We start from the raw sequence: 14,606 nt of genomic DNA, 5'->3' as shown, positions 1-14,606 counted from the left end.
AGCCTGCACCCCAAAAGGCCCGGCCCCACTGGCCACACACCCTCCCACCTGCAGAGGAGCAGATGTTAACGGGGACACCTGCATGAGCCCAACCCTAAGAGAAGCCACCAGAGAACCTCAGCAGAGAGCAAAGCACAGCCACCAGCACAGAGCACTTTATTTGCCACAGCCACACCAGCTCACTGCCCTCCTGTCTGCCCTTAGGGCAAGCCCCAGCCTCACAGGACGCCCCTTTTCTGGGAAGAGCCCCCCACAAACCAGGCAGCAGTGCCAGGGAAAGGGACTGGAGAGCCCCATGGCAGGGAGGGGACACCTGGGCTCAGCCCCTCGTGCAGCACAGCCAGCACCCTGAGAGGCAGAAAGAACAGGGTGTGTAACAGAGCTGAGACCCCCCACACCCAGCTGTCCCCACAGAGGGATCCCCCACAGGACAGACGCCACGGACGGACGGACGGATGGGTCCAGCGCCTGCTCAGTCCCAGTGGACCTTGACTGGGGGGAAGGTCCAGAGGTCGGGGTGGCCCATGTGGAGCAGGGAGCTGCAGGGGGACGTGCTCCAGCGGAAGGGGGGCACATCATCCCGGGCGGGGCCGCTGACTGCCACCAGCCCGAAGGTGGGCACCATGCCTGAGGAGGTGACCTGCAGACGGGGACACAGACCAGGACAGCGAGTCAGCACCGGGGATGGGCAGCACAGCCCAGGAGAGCTGCTGGGCCCCAAGGAGGAGCCCCTGCAGGGCTGCCTGGCTCACACACCTTCATGTCGATGCCGCCGTGGCAGCGCTGGCGCAGGGCAGGGAAGGGGTAGGTGCCATTGGAAGGGTTGAGGTCGGAGCGGGCCGAGATGGCGTTCTCAGCATTCTGGGGGGGCTCACAGCCCCTGCACCGTGACAGAGGGTCCTGCAGGTAGTTGTTGGACCTGCAGAAAGGGCCAGGACAGAGCCACGGTGAGGACACCCAAAAAGCCCGTGGATCACAAAACATTCCTGTGTGGAAGAGCCGGGTTTGGGGGGCGCCAGCACACACCGCATCAGGCGGATCATGGAGTCCAGGTCGTGCACCAGCGTCTGGTTCCGGCGGAAGATCTGGGCACGGGGGTTCTTGTCATAAGTGAACCAGTCACCGTATTTCTTCACCAGCTCCAGGTTCCCACTGGCGTTGAAGATCTCCTCAAAGTACCTGGGGTGGGGGAACTCAGCAAGTTGGCATTAAGGGGGTGCAGGGTGAGCACTGCTGCCCCTCTTTCCACGGCAGGCCACAGGGAGGGTGGCACTCACGGCACGTTGTAGCTGGCCCAGTAGCTCTGCTGGTACAGCAGCTCTGTCTTATCAGCCACCACCACCAGGCCCCTGTGCTGGGAGGAAGAGCACTGGTCAGAGCAGAGAGGAAAAACGCCACTGGGGATAGTGGGGGACATGCTGGGCTGGGAAGAACACATACTGGAGGTCCCACCCCAGGCAGAGGTGCTGGGCACCCATCACCTCAAGACCAGCATCCCCAGAGCCTTTAGCCACAGACACACCCCTGTGTGCCTGTGTGTCACATTACCCTGTGATCACCCATTGGGCTGGGCAGGCCACACCCTCAGGGCTTTCCCAAACCCACAGGGATGGGAGAGGAGACAGCAGGAGCTCAGGGAGGAACGGAGCCACTCACGGGATCTGCTCCAGCACTGTCAGCACGCCCGGCGCCGGGCTCGCTCTGCCCGGTGTGAAGGCATTGTAGTCCACCACCATCCACTGGTTGTTGTACCTGGCACGGAGAGCAATGAATGCATCCCTCTGGCAGCATGGGGACCTTCCATCCGATGGCACCCCTCCAGAACCAATCCCCAGGCCCCACCCCACCCCACTCACGTGCCGCTGTTGAAGCGTCGGAAGACCGTGGCCCACTCGGGCCCACTGCGGGCCAGCCGGTTGGCCACAATGTTCCTCAGCCACTCCAGGACGCTGCCCCGGGGCTCCAGGTACTTCCACAGGGCCGGGTTGTTGTTCGCAATGGTGGTTTCCAGCGCGACCTGCAGGGCAGCGAGTGATGGGGAGGGCAGCAGGGCCGGGGAAAGGTCCCTGAGGACCAGACCCACTCACCAACCCGCTGCTGAGGATGTAGAAGTCATCCACGGAGAAGATGGTGCCAGGGTAAGAGGAGAACACCTGGACGCTCCCAGGGATCTGAGCCTTGCCTGGAAGGGGGATGCAGAGGTGTCAGAAAGGGGCTGTGAGGGGCAGCCCCCCCAGCCCAGCCCACGCACCGCCGGCCGAGGTGCGGAAGGGCAGCGTGTACTTCTTGATGATGCGCAGCATGGCCTGGTAGGAGCTCCAGGTGTCGTGGGCCACCAGCAGGTCCCGGTGGCCTGGCAGCAGCTTCACGAGAGCAGAGCACGAGCCCGAGCCCAGGACACGCTGTGGAGAGGAGCGGTTCAGGGCAGACTCCAAGTCCTCCAGGTCACCCCCCAACTGCAGCAGCCTGGGGGAAGCAAGGCGTAAGAAGTCAGGTGAGGGATGCCCCAGCCCTGGAGCTGAGCTAGCTCAGAGCTCTCTGTCTGTCTGTCTGTCCATCTCCACCACACCTCAGTGCTGGGAGCACCCTGACAGCATGAGCAAGGAGGAAAGGAGGAGCACAGCAGCAGGGAAACTGAGGCAGGGGCTGTGTGGGGAACCCACCACCCATGACATGGGGCGGGGAAGAGGAGAACCTGCCTTGGCTTCATCCTGCCCCAGCAGCAGAAGACAAGTGCCCAGACAAGGTGGACAAAGTAGGTTGAGAGTAGAGCTGGCTGTTCCTGGACATGCAGGAATTGTCCCCACAGCTCTCTGAACCCTGGGACAACCATCCCCCACTCTCCACCACCTCTGAGAAGGAGCTTACAGGAAGCCAAAAGGTGCCAGGGTGATCCTGCCCGTGGGGAAGTCCAGGCGCCTGTTGTAGCTGTCCTCCAGCCCCTTCAGCTGCAGCAGGGCCAGGCGCACCTGGGGACAGGGGACAGAGCTGGCACTCAGCTCCTGCGAGGAGGCAGGCTGAGAGGTTTTGGGGGACAGGCTCCCTCATTCCCCCAGGGGACAGAGCAGATCAGCTGGCTCTCAGTGCAGCTGCAGAGGCACAGGGGGGAAGTGTCACTGTCAGCAAGGTCATGACTCAGCAGCCATGGCTGAGATGGCGTTCAAAGGGTGACAAAGCCACATCCCGTGCACCCTAACTGCAGCATGTGAGGCTCTGGCAAGGAGAAAGTCACGAGTCACCTCTGCTCAGCCCGGGAAGGAGGATGACCACATCCCTGTCATCCCACCTGGAGCTCGGCCAGGACAGCTCACTGCCCTGTCCTGTCCTCTGGATGAGAGGCCCAGGAGGATCCAGGGGGATTCCCTGGGTGGGGGTTTCCCCATCCTCACCTGGTGCCAGTACTCGGGGTCTTGCCCTTTTGCCATCTGCTCCTCCATCCAGGCCAGGTTGGCCTCCAGGTAGTTCCGCAGCTTCTGGCAGTACTCGCTCTCGTACTTGAAGGGGCCGCAGTAGCCCACCATGGTGTTCATCCAGTGCATGTACATCAGCTGCGGGACAGGGCCGCGCTGTCACCGGCGGGGGACAGCCCGGGGAGGGACCGGGGCACGCATTTCTGGAGGGGTCTCCCCTTACCTGCTCGGTGACGGCAGCCTCGGCGAGCCCAGCAGCGTAGGCCTGCAGGCTGTCATTGTACGAGGCGTTGGTGGTCACCTCCAGGAACGCCCAGCTGTGGGGACACGGTCACGGTGGATCACGGACACGGGTGGGACGAGGCATCCCACCGACGACGGCTCGCCCGCGGCCACCCTATCCCCGCTGGACTCCGTGCGGTGCCCGTCCCGTCCCACCAGGGTCATACCCGACGTGAGGGATGCGGTCATCGAGGCCGGCCCAGGCGACCGCGCCGGGGTGACGGCCGGGGAGGACGCGCAGCCGCTCGGAGCCGGGCTCCAGCAGCACGGAGACATTGCGGGGCACCGGGGACGGGGCTGCGCCCGCCGGGACGGCGGAGAGGAGCGGGGACAGGAGCGGGGACAGGAGACAGGGCACCAGCAGCGGCCACGGGGCCGCCATGGCGGGGACACGGAGGGGCGGGGCGAGGGGACGGCCACGCCCCGGCAGCGCCGGTGTGCGAATGGGCGGGGCTTCACTGCGGCCACGCCCCCGCGGTGCCCCGTTGGCTTCATGGAGCGGGGTGAGGTTGGGGGCGGAGCTTCAGCGTGGCCACGCCCTCAGCCCCGCGGCCGTGTATCAGTGGGATGGGCTTAGTGTGGGGGCGGGGCGTGGATTGGTCACGCCCCCTGCAGAGCGCATCTGGGAGCGAGGAGTGGGGCGTGGCTTCTGCAGTGGCCACGCCCCCACCCGCCCTGGGGCCGCGGGGACCCCTCAGACCCCCCAGAACACGCCCTGTCCCCCCATGGCACCCCCATGGTACCCCTATGGCACCCCACGCTCACATCCAAGCCCCCACCCCGCCTCTCCCAGCGCCACAGGAGACGTGCGCAGGTTCCCTCCTCCCTGCCCCAGCCGTGCCCCGCCTTTGGGAACACGCGTGGACCCCTCTCGTGAGCAGCCCGGCCCCGGCGTGTCCCTGTGCTCGGGGCAGGGGGAACACACCAGGCGCTGATGCTTCCCGTGGGCCCCCGACCCGCGGCAGCCCCGGCCTTGTGCAACTCCTTTCACTTCTCCCCGGGGAGAAGGGCAGAATGCAGCTTCGGGGAGAAACCGGCCGGGGTGGGAAATGGATCTTTGAATCCCATCAGGATCTCGGGGCTCCGGCCACGGGGGCCCCAACCTGCACCCCACAAACAGGGCGTGGCGCTTGCACGGGGCACGGCTGAGGCTGGGGTGTCGTGGAGCTGGGGACACCGTTCTCAGAGAGTCACCCCAAAGAGCGGCTGTAGGTGGGCGCAGCACGCAGGGTGGGTGTCGCGGCCGGAGACGGACGGGACGGAGCAGAGAGCAGCCGCGTGGGAAAGTGTCGCTGTCGCTTTAAGGGCGGAGGGTGGCGGCCCCTTTAAGGCGGGGGGGCCGGCAGGGATCAGCTGCCCGCGCACGGCAGCGGGGCCGCGCCGACACGGTGGGGCCGCGCCGCGGGTGGGGTCCCCGGGTACCCCCCTCCGTCCCCGCATCCCCGCCCGGGATCCCCCACACCCCCCGGGGTCCCCGTCCCCACCCGCACCGCGGCCTCTCTGTCCCCTCTCTGCCCTCGGGGGTCCCCGCTCCTTCTCCGTGGGCTGTGGGTGCTGTTCCCCTTCCCTCCGCTCGGGGTGGCCCCGGGCTGAGACCCCCGGCGGGGACGGGCTTAACCTGCCCGAGAGGCGCTCTGCTTTTTATCCGTTTTATTCTTTTTAGCATTCATTATAATTTCCAGTTTTATTATTAATTTTTAACCCCTCCTCGCCCCGCCCGGGGAGCGCGGGATGGGGGTCCGGGGGCAGCCCCCGCTCTCTGCCCCCGGGGGCCGCTGCCGGTGGTAGGTGTCCCCAGGGGTAGGGGACCATGGGGCAGGGGACCACGGGGCTGGCCGGGGTGCTCAGCCTGGCCGGGGCTCTGCCAGCCGGGAGCCCGCTGCTGCTGGACGTGGAGCACACGCTCCCTCCCGGGGGGGATGCTCTGAGCCACGGACGGGGCCTGGATGTAAGTCTGGGGACAGCGGTGGGATTTGGGGGGACGCCGGGAGGGGTTTGGGCGCTGCCGGGGTGGTGGGGTCCCGTCCCTGCTTCCATGTCCCCGCCATCGCGGCAGGGATCTCCCCAGGATTTCCTCCGCTGCTGGTTTTCTCCTCCGAAAACCTCGCTGCTTGCCAGGCCGGCGCCTTCCCACGGGCCGGGCTGGGTGTGGGCTGTGTGGGGACAAGGATGGGGTGAGGACAAGGGTTTCCACCTCTGCTGGCCCCGGCACAGCCCTCCGCCCACGCACGGGTAGCCCAGGTGCGGAAACCGAGGCAGCGGTGACAGTGACCTGCCGAAAGCAGCCCCATGGCAGCCCGTGTGGGGACAGTGGGTGCTCGGGGTGGGCAGTGTCCCCCCAGGGTGGCCGTGGCAGCCCTCGGGGAGGGCGGTGGCTGCTCGGGGGGGCCCGGCCAAGCCCCTTCCCCTCTGCCCCGCAGTGCTGGGCGGTTCGGAAGCGCAACAGCTCCGAGTGGTGCCACTTCATCCGGAGCAACCCCGACTGCCAGCTGGACGGGGGCTTCCTCGACTACCTCGATGGGGTCTTCTGTGTCTTCCCGCCCCGGCTGCTGCCCCTGGCTGTCACCCTCTATGTAAGGACGGGAAAAGGGCGGTGCTGGGGATGCTCTGCTGTGGGGCCGTGTGGGGAGGACCCCGCTGACCCCCCCTGACCCCACAGGCTCTCTGGCTCCTGTATCTGTTCATCATCCTCGGTGTGACAGCAGAGAAGTTGTGAGTGGCCCCGCAGAGGAGGGGAGTGACCAGGAGGTCCCCAAGTAGCCCCATCAGCTCGCTCTGTCTCCTTTTCTGCCCTTCCAGCTTCTGCCCCAATTTATCAGCCATCTCCACCAACCTGAAGCTGTCCCACAACGTGGCAGTATCCTTGGCAAATCACAGGGATGGGTGGGCCAGGAGGGATGTGGGGACAGGGCAGGGGAGGTGGCTGTGACAGGGTCACTTTATGTCCCCTCGGCACCGTGCCAGGGGAAACCAATTCATAGGGTGAGCTGAGTAGGTAACAGCGGGACAAGTGGTCATGTGCTGGCACTGGACAGGAGTACACAGCACCCATGTGCCCACGGGGAGGAGCACACCAGGTCTTTTCCTTGACGTCCCCTCTCCATGGTGTCACCTTCCTGGCCTTTGGAAACGGGGCACCTGATGTCTTCAGTGCTGTGGTGGCCTTCTCCGACCCCCGGACGGCTGGGCTGGCCATCGGGGCTATCTTTGGTAAGGGGACCCCACTGCCGTGTCCTCACGGGGTGACCTTTTGGAGCTGTGGGCTGTTCCCATGTCCCTGTGTTGGCAGGTGCCGGTGTGTTTGTGACCACGGTGGTGGCCGGGGGCATCGCCCTGGTCAAGCCCTTCACGGCCGCCTCCAGGCCCTTCCTCAGGGACGTCATCTTCTACATGGTGGCCGTCTTCGTCACCTTCGTGGTCCTCTACGTGGGCAGGATCAGGCTGGGAGAGGCTCTGGGTGAGCGCTGTGGGAGCTGGGGGTGGTGGGAGTAGCCTGGGGGCGATGGGGACAGCCTGGGGGTGCCGTGACCCCACATCACTCCCCCGTCTCAGGTTACCTGGGGCTCTACGTGTTCTACGTGCTCACCGTGGTGCTCTGCACCTGGCTCCACCGGCGGCAGCGGGGAGAGGGGATGGCCCCTCCAGGGCCCTGGGAGCCAGGTAAGGGCTGCCCAGCTGGGATGGGAGCCCCAACTGTGTGTTGGGGTCCCCTTGCACTGCCCCTGCCCGCTCCTCTTCCCCCAGAGATGCCGACAGACGTGGAAGAGCCTGAGCAATCGAGCACAAACAGTGGGGACTACGGTACGTTGTTCCCTGTGGGCTCAGGGCTGGCTCTGCTCTGTCCTCAGGGGTCCCAGAGCCCCCCGGGCTGCTGCAGGTGGGGCTGAGCCCGTGGGGTGACTGAGCAGGGGGAGCTCCCTGGGGACACACAGGGAACTGCAGCCCCATGCTGGAAGGGCTGGGGAGGACAGGGAGCCCCCACCCCGCTCAGTCCCCGTGGCCCCTCACAGGGGAGGAGTACAGGCCCCTGCTGCCCTCCCAGGAGCCCTCCCTGCGCATCCTCACCGCGGCCCTCAGCCCCCTGGACTACCGCAAGTGGAGGAGGAAGCCCTGGTACTGGCGGCTCTTCAAGGCCTTCAAGGTGAGGAGGGGGCAACACGAGCCAGGAGGAGCCCCCCGAGGGACACCCCCATCCCTGCTGGTCCTCGGGGCTCTGTCCCCCCAGGGCTTCGCAGTGGGGCGGTGGGGTTGGGAGCAGCTCATGGGGCACCTGGCAGGGTGTCCCAGATGGCTGTCCCCATGGCAGGTGCCCGTGGAGCTGGTGCTGCTGCTCACCGTTCCCGTTGTGGATCCTGACAAGGATGACCGGAACTGGAAGAGACCCCTCAACTGCCTGCACATCCTCACCAGCCCCCTGCTCTGTGTCCTCACCCTCAAGTCAGGCGCCTGTAAGAGCCTGGGGCAGTCCCAGCTTCCAGAAAGGGACAGGGCTGAGATGGCCACCAAAGCCCTGGGGACTGCAGGAGCCCAGCAGAGCTGGCTCCCCGTTGTGGGGAGGAGGGATGGGCAAGGAAGAGCCAAGCTGTGTTTGCAGCTGGTTTGCAGCTGGATACAGCCTCACAGGGTGGGGGGCTTGGGCCTCCCTGCATCCAGTCCTGGGGGAAAATGGAGCAGGCCTGGCCTGCCTGGGGAAACTGAGGCACAGAGGGGAGCAGCTCTGAGGGTGTAGGGTAGAGGTGCCTTTAGCTTACAAGGCTTTACCTCCTTCCTCAAGGCTGGTGGGACCCTGTCCCAGCCTCTCTGATGCCTCCTCTCCCCACCATGTGCAGATGGGCTGTACCAGATCCAGGGCATCTTCCCAGTCTGGGGACTGGTCACACTGGTTGCCTCTGCCCTGGCCCTCATCATCTTCATCACCACAAGCAATGAGGAGCCACCCAAGTATCACTGTGTAAGGTGTCCCCCAGCCCTGAACACCCCCCAGGGACCAGCACAGCCTGCTCCAGACTGGGCTGAGGGTCCTGGGGCAGAGCAGATGCTGGACCTCTCTCCCAAGCCCCCAGGAGGGACTCCAGGAGTTGTGCAGGGCCCTGTGGGATGCACTGGGGACCAGCCTGCTCCTCTTCCCGTCAGGTGTTTGCCTTCCTTGGCTTTTTGGCCAGTGCCATGTGGATCAACGCCGCGGCCACAGAGCTGGTGAACATCCTGCAGACCCTGGGCATCATCTTCCAGCTCAGCAACACCGTGCTGGGCCTGACCCTGCTGGCCTGGGGCAACAGCATCGGGGGTGAGGGTTCTGCTGCTCCCCAGTGCCCCCCTGGCACACGCTGGGGTCCCCCTGCCATCCTCAAGGTCTCTTTTCTCCCTGCACAGACACCTTCTCCGACCTCACCATGGCCCGCCAGGGCTATCCCCGCATGGCCTTCTCCGCCTGCTTCGGGGGCATCATCTTCAGTATCCTGTGGCTGCCAGGGCCAGAGTGGGGCCGCATGGGGCAGGAGCCGCCCGAGTTTCCCTGCCTACAGCCCAGGGAGAGCCCCTTACACTGTGGGATCCCCGGAGAGGATGTGGGCAGGATCCATCCCAGAGTCCCTCTAACGCTGGCAAACTCCGCAGTGTTCGCACAGTGCAAGGGACACTGAGGTATTTGGGAGGGACAGGGACAGAGCCAGCAGTACCTCCCTGTCCAGCCCCACCTGGGCAGGAGTTTGGGCTGGAGTGTGGCAGATTTGGGACTTGCTAAAGGAAAGGAGGGGAGGGGGCTGTGCTTTGCTCTGGTGGGTTTTGGGTGGTCCCCAGACCAGGCTGAAGTCTCTCCTCGAGTGCCCAGGGTTGTATTCAGCACAGAGAGAGAATGCTTTAGCCAGGAGATGCAAGAGGGAGGAGGATGTGGGGCTCAGTGCTGTTGCTCCCTCCCGTGCTCTGTGTCCATCCTGAACGTGCTGCAGACATCCTGGTCGGCGTGGGCCTGGGCTGCCTGCTGCAGATGACCAGCAGCCAGCCACTGGTGAAGGTAAGTCTGTGGTGACACGGGGACACAGGCCAGGCTGGCAGCAGGACCCCGGTGTCACCCCACATCACCCTCCTGTGCCCACAGCTGGAGCCTGACAGCCCCCTGGTGTGGGTGCTGGCCGGGGCGCTGGGGCTGAGCCTGGTGTTCTCCTTCGTGACGGTGCCGGCGCAGTGCTTCCAGCTGGGAAAGGCCTATGGCGTCTGCCTCATCACCTACTACCTGGTGTTCCTGTGCGTGGCCCTGCTCACCGAGTTCAGGGTGATCCACTTCTCCACCCCGTGAACGTCCCCAGGAGATCCAGCCCTGGGTCTCGCTCTGTCCCCTCCCCTGTCCCTGGCAGGGGGACAAGGGCACCTCCACCTCACCGTGCTGCTGGAGGTGCCAGCCCAGCCATCAGCCCCTGCTGTCCTTTGGGGAAGGAGCTGTCAGTGCCCACATCCTCTCCTCGCTCTCTTTAATCCGTGTTATTGAAGGAACTCTGGGCAGGAGCAACGTCCAGACCTCAGCTGTGTCTGGTTGTAGGACCAGAGAATGGGGAAGCTCCAGCTCAGGGGTACGGCAGGAGAGGGTTTGTCTCCTCAGCTCCCTGTGGTGCTCTGGGACAGAGCTGGGGCAGTTGTGACCCTGCCAAGGCCCAGGAACACGTTTGTCCTTGGGAAGGACTGTCCCTGTTGGCAGTTTGGGCTGGAACAGCAGAAAGGGCAGAGCCAGGCAGGGTCAAGGGGACACAAAGCTCCAGGGACACACTGGGTTTAGTGCAGCAAAGCCTGAGGGAAGAGCAAACACCAAACCAAGGGAGGCTGGTTTCCCCTGCTTTTTTTAGTAATGTTTTTCAACATGAGTTTCAGATCCTACTTTTCTCCTCCTCCTGGGGTGGGCAGAGCTGTAGGAAAGGACTTGGAGGTTTCCACACACAGTGTTGACCTCTGGCAGGACTAGATTTAGGCACTGTAAAATAACTGCAATAAAAAAAAAAAAAAGACAACAAACACAAACCCAACCTTGACTTTTGCCTCCTGCAAAGGCCCTTCCTCCTGCTCTGTGCTGGTGTGACACAGCCCTTACTCAGCATGGAGCCTTTGGAGGGGAGAGGGAACAGCCAGGACGGTGGGAGGCCCAGAGTGGTTTGTTCCTGACAGATGGGGAAGTGGTTTCCAGTCGCTGGTGTCCCAAGAGCAGTCACGTGCTGCCACACTGGGAATGGCCATGGCACGGGGTCAGCACGGCTCAGTCCCTGGGGACAGGGAATCCTCTCAGTGCCAGGGGCATGGAATGGGTGGGCTGCTGGTTCTGCTCCCCAGCTGGAGGGTCCCCAGGACACGGGCTGGAAAGCAAATTGTCACTCCAGAGGGACACCCACACCCCTGCTCCACAAGAGAGGGGCATGTTGAGCAAACACCACAACTGCCAGATCGGGTTCTTCCTCCTTTGCTCCTGGGCCTGCAGCATTTCTCCTTTTTCTAACAGATACCAACAGCTTTCACAAAAAAATAACACTGCCTTGTGCCTGCAGCCATTGGCTCTGCCCCGACCTCGATCGCGACACAACGCCCACTTCCTGCCACAAGCAGGGCCAAGGCAATCCAAACCCTGGCCAAAGTCCCAGGACAGAGGTGCAGGGTCAAACACCCCTCCTGGCCTCAACACTGCAGCGGGGCAGCTTTCAGAAACGCAGCTTTGAAAGGGTTATCTTGATGTTTAGGGAAAAACCTGGCAGGGGGAAGGCAGAGGGGAAGGCAGGCTTTGGAATGTCCTGGAACAGGAATGTGGAGCAGCTCAGCAGGGCATGCAAGCAAAATATTCCCAACACAAGCACTTGCCACCGGGCAGGCTCCTCTTCAAACACTGGAAATGCTCCAGCCTGGCCAAATCCCACCCCTGGAGTAACACGGGAAGGAGGAAAGGAAGCCGCTGCCTTTACGAAGCCGAGGATGCTCTTTATTAGTGCGCCTGAAAAAAAAACCAAACTAGAGAACATCTGACAGACACGTCCATAAAATCGGGGTTTTTCTTTTTATAAACAAAACGCCAGCATACAAAATCCTGCAGTGCTTCCTCCCGTGCTCCCTACAAAATGATTGTCTCCGTCGTCAGTCTGTGTGTCGGGGGAGGGAGAGGAGGATAAATAGAAGGGGATGCCCCGTACTCAAACTTTGTTTCCTTCCAAAGTCATATGGAAGAAGCAAACTCCTGCCACCCTCCTTGGTTTTACAAAAATAATGAACACAGCGGGTCTGTGGGGGAGGATCAACACCTTGGAGGCGGCAGCCTGACCCCCAACCCTCCAGGGAGCCCTTTATTGCATCATCAGTGGTCAGTGCCTTCCTCAACACAGCGCAAAGCCACAGCTCTTTCACACCCAGAACACACTCAAAAAAAAAAAAAAAGAAAAGTCACTGACAGCCCTGCCAGGAGAAATTTGCTGTAGGGGAATGTGGAGATTAAACACAGCCACATTTTTTTTCCCCCACTAACCTTCATAATGCTCATTCATCCTGGCCACAACTTAAAGCACAATAAACACCATCTCCTGCAGCCCCAGGACTAATCTGGATAAACCTCCCGGGCTGCGACTCCACGCAGAGCAACTGCAGGAGCAACAACTGCACTGCTCGTTAATTTGTGGTTGAATTTATGGTTTGGAAAACAGCCCTTTAAGGTCCTTCACGGGTCAGCTCAGAAGTAGTTTCATACCTGCAAGTATCCAGAAAGGAAACAAAGAGCTGCTGTGAGGCACCCAGGGAATTTGGCAAGGGTTGGGAGCAGCCACTGGTGCGTGTGTGCTGCCTGGGAAGCTGCTCTCCCACTCCTTCCAAGGGCTCCCACTGTGCCATGGAGGCAGAGATTGCCAGGAGCAGCTCTGTCTTGCCTCCCTCTGAAAGTCTCACCCACCCAGGAGATGCTCCTGAGCTGCCCAGGGAGGATCAGCCCTCTCCTGCTGTCCTTGTGCCCCGAGCTGAGGCCACCAAGGAGCAGCCAGGTGTGTGGGACAAAGGGAATGGGGACACAGATCTCCCACTGCCTGATGCACCTGGAGGAAGGGGGAAGCTTCCCCAGGAAGCTCCACTCCTTGTCTGAACCTGAGGGAAGATCAAACAGCAAGAAGGTGAGGGAACCTCCAGCTGCCAGGGACTTGCAGCCCTCAGAACTTCCAGCACTGACAGGGAAAAGAGGGACTTGGAGAGACAAATGGTGACAACTGATGACACAACTGCCACAATCCCACAAACGTGGCAGTGCTGGGAAGGGATCCCTTTTCCTCCTTCCTCCTCTTTCCTCAGCTCTTAGGTGCAGAAAAGCAGACAGGTGAGAAGAATCCTTGTCTTCCACATTCCTCCTGCACCCAAAATCCAGGGGAACAGCAGAGCTTTTCAGTGGATCTTCCCAAGATCTGACTGAGCTCATGTTTTCCAGCCTGAGAAACATTCCTGCAAGGGAGGAGCCCCACTCTGTGCTGGGACTTGCCCAACTGGACTGAGGACTGACCAGCAGGACTGTGAGATGCCCAGGAGCTCTCCTTAATGCAGAGAGCCAGGCAGAAAAAAGCCAGTCTTGGAGCTGTAAAACCTTCCACTCTTTTTCCCAGTCATTTATGGGAGCTGAGGACCAGCCAGGGAGGTTTTACAGAGCAGGTGGCCGAGTGGCAGAGCCCAACAGCCACATCACCCTGCAGGACCCCCCTCCCTGAACAGAGACAGGAGCTTTGGGGTTTGCAGAGGTGACCCCAGGCCCAGGCAGTGCCACGGGCAGGACTGACCAGCAGTGATGCAGATACAGAAGAGACAGAGTCTCCAAAGCCCTGTCCCACCGAAAACATAACATGACGAGGTGCTGGCCCTCAGTTCTGCCTCAGAACTGCTCAGGGACAGCAAAATTCAGTATTCAGAGCTGGAGCTACTACAGGGCATGCATCTAGGTGTGCCAAAAAGGAGGGGGAGGGCAGGCTGCCCTTCCAAAAGTGCTGAGATTTCACACCACCTCCCCTTTCTTTGCTGTAAGGAAGGCGGAGAAGAAACAAAAACTCACTCCCTGATCTTTTGTCCCTAGGTTAATGGTGCCCTTTGAGCAACAGGGATCTTCCAAAAGGGCTGAAGTTTTCCTGTTAAGCAGGTGACTTCAGCGAATTCCCTGCTGTTAATGGATTACACATCCCTTTCCCCAAGGTCTGTTAGTGGTAAGCAGCAGGAGCTGGAGCCTGAGAAGGGGCTCTGAGGGACAAGGGCTCTGCTCTGCCCAGATGTGCTGAGCATGGGCATCATGCTCCATCCGTGTGCAGCAGCCTTCCCCAGAGCCCCCAGGGCCTCTGGCTTCTCAGCAACCACTGCTGGGGGCGAGATTGGATCCCTACACTGGTACACTGACAGATCTATATACAGCCTCCCGAAACACAGCCCGGGGAGGAATACTCTAGGTTATTGCATAGAAGGTGGCTCGCGTTAGCTAGGCCTAAATGACAGTCTGGGAGCGTTGTCGGAGGCTCAGGGGCTTCAGAGAGCTGCTGGAAGCAGATGCAGGTTCCTGCAGAGGTGTCTGAGATTCCTCTTTCCTGGAGTGCTCCTCGTACCATTCCTGCAGTGGGGGGAAAGAGGCAGGGATCAGGCTGTGCCACTCACACCCCAAAGGGCACAGCCTGCTGTCACTGCCAGTGAGGGCACATCTCTTCAGGCACAGAGGGCTCTTTCCAAAGCCCTGGATCCAGCCTAACCCCCTGGAACAACCCAGCTAACTGCAGAATGGGTGTCTGTGGTGGATGCACTGAGACATTGCCACCCACAGCCCAAGGAAACTTCCCTCCCTCAGGATGTCCCTCCTGAACACCCCGGGCTCGAGTACAGCCCTTCCCATGATGTCTGGGACTTGCAGAGCTGCTTCTGGTGCTGGGCAGCCCCCAGGGTGTTCCA

At 62.0% G+C, this 14,606-nt stretch overlaps 3 protein-coding genes across 6 annotated transcripts in view; 1 reads left to right on the top strand and 2 right to left on the bottom strand.

Moving 5' to 3' along the window:
* Positions 1 to 139: 139 nt before the first annotated feature.
* On the bottom strand, positions 140 to 4,095 carry PLBD2 (phospholipase B domain containing 2). Its single transcript, XM_066331352.1, has 12 exons — positions 3,860 to 4,095; positions 3,634 to 3,727; positions 3,390 to 3,548; positions 2,869 to 2,969; positions 2,252 to 2,466; positions 2,088 to 2,182; positions 1,857 to 2,017; positions 1,657 to 1,752; positions 1,278 to 1,349; positions 1,027 to 1,179; positions 757 to 919; positions 140 to 640 (listed from the first exon to the last, which is right to left on the bottom strand). Exons 1-12 carry the CDS (start codon positions 4,072 to 4,074, stop codon positions 473 to 475), a joined length of 1,692 nt encoding a protein of 563 aa, XP_066187449.1. The 5' UTR covers positions 4,075 to 4,095; the 3' UTR covers positions 140 to 472.
* Positions 4,096 to 5,033: 938 nt separating this feature from the next.
* Positions 5,034 to 10,705, top strand: SLC8B1 (solute carrier family 8 member B1). 2 transcript variants are annotated; one of them, XM_066331348.1, is made up of 15 exons: positions 5,065 to 5,640; positions 6,113 to 6,265; positions 6,352 to 6,404; positions 6,492 to 6,550; positions 6,798 to 6,902; positions 6,982 to 7,149; positions 7,245 to 7,352; positions 7,437 to 7,493; positions 7,703 to 7,833; positions 7,999 to 8,140; positions 8,522 to 8,643; positions 8,826 to 8,979; positions 9,066 to 9,146; positions 9,641 to 9,705; positions 9,790 to 10,705. In XM_066331348.1, exons 1-15 carry the CDS (start codon positions 5,503 to 5,505, stop codon positions 9,985 to 9,987), a joined length of 1,734 nt encoding a protein of 577 aa, XP_066187445.1. In that variant the 5' UTR covers positions 5,065 to 5,502; the 3' UTR covers positions 9,988 to 10,705. The 2 variants fall into 2 exon arrangements, with proteins under 2 accessions (XP_066187446.1, XP_066187445.1); XM_066331349.1 differs by lacking the exon at positions 8,522 to 8,643 and having other exon boundaries at positions 5,034 to 5,640; positions 9,790 to 9,924.
* Positions 10,706 to 11,621: 916 nt separating this feature from the next.
* Positions 11,622 to 14,606, bottom strand: part of TPCN1 (two pore segment channel 1) — a 43,359-nt gene continuing 40,374 nt past the window's right edge. For all 3 annotated transcript variants that reach the window (XM_066331344.1, XM_066331343.1, XM_066331345.1), the window contains exon 27: positions 11,622 to 14,274. In XM_066331344.1, the coding sequence (XP_066187441.1) occupies positions 14,152 to 14,274 (123 nt within the window). In that variant the 3' untranslated portion in view covers positions 11,622 to 14,151. The remainder of the gene's footprint in view (positions 14,275 to 14,606) is intronic.

This window comes from Sylvia atricapilla, chromosome 17 (assembly GCF_009819655.1).
Source record: "Sylvia atricapilla isolate bSylAtr1 chromosome 17, bSylAtr1.pri, whole genome shotgun sequence".
In the NCBI taxonomy this organism is placed as follows: domain Eukaryota; kingdom Metazoa; phylum Chordata; class Aves; order Passeriformes; family Sylviidae; genus Sylvia; species Sylvia atricapilla.
Note: the sequence above shows the minus strand (reverse complement) of the source record. Positions and strands in the feature narration are given on the sequence as shown.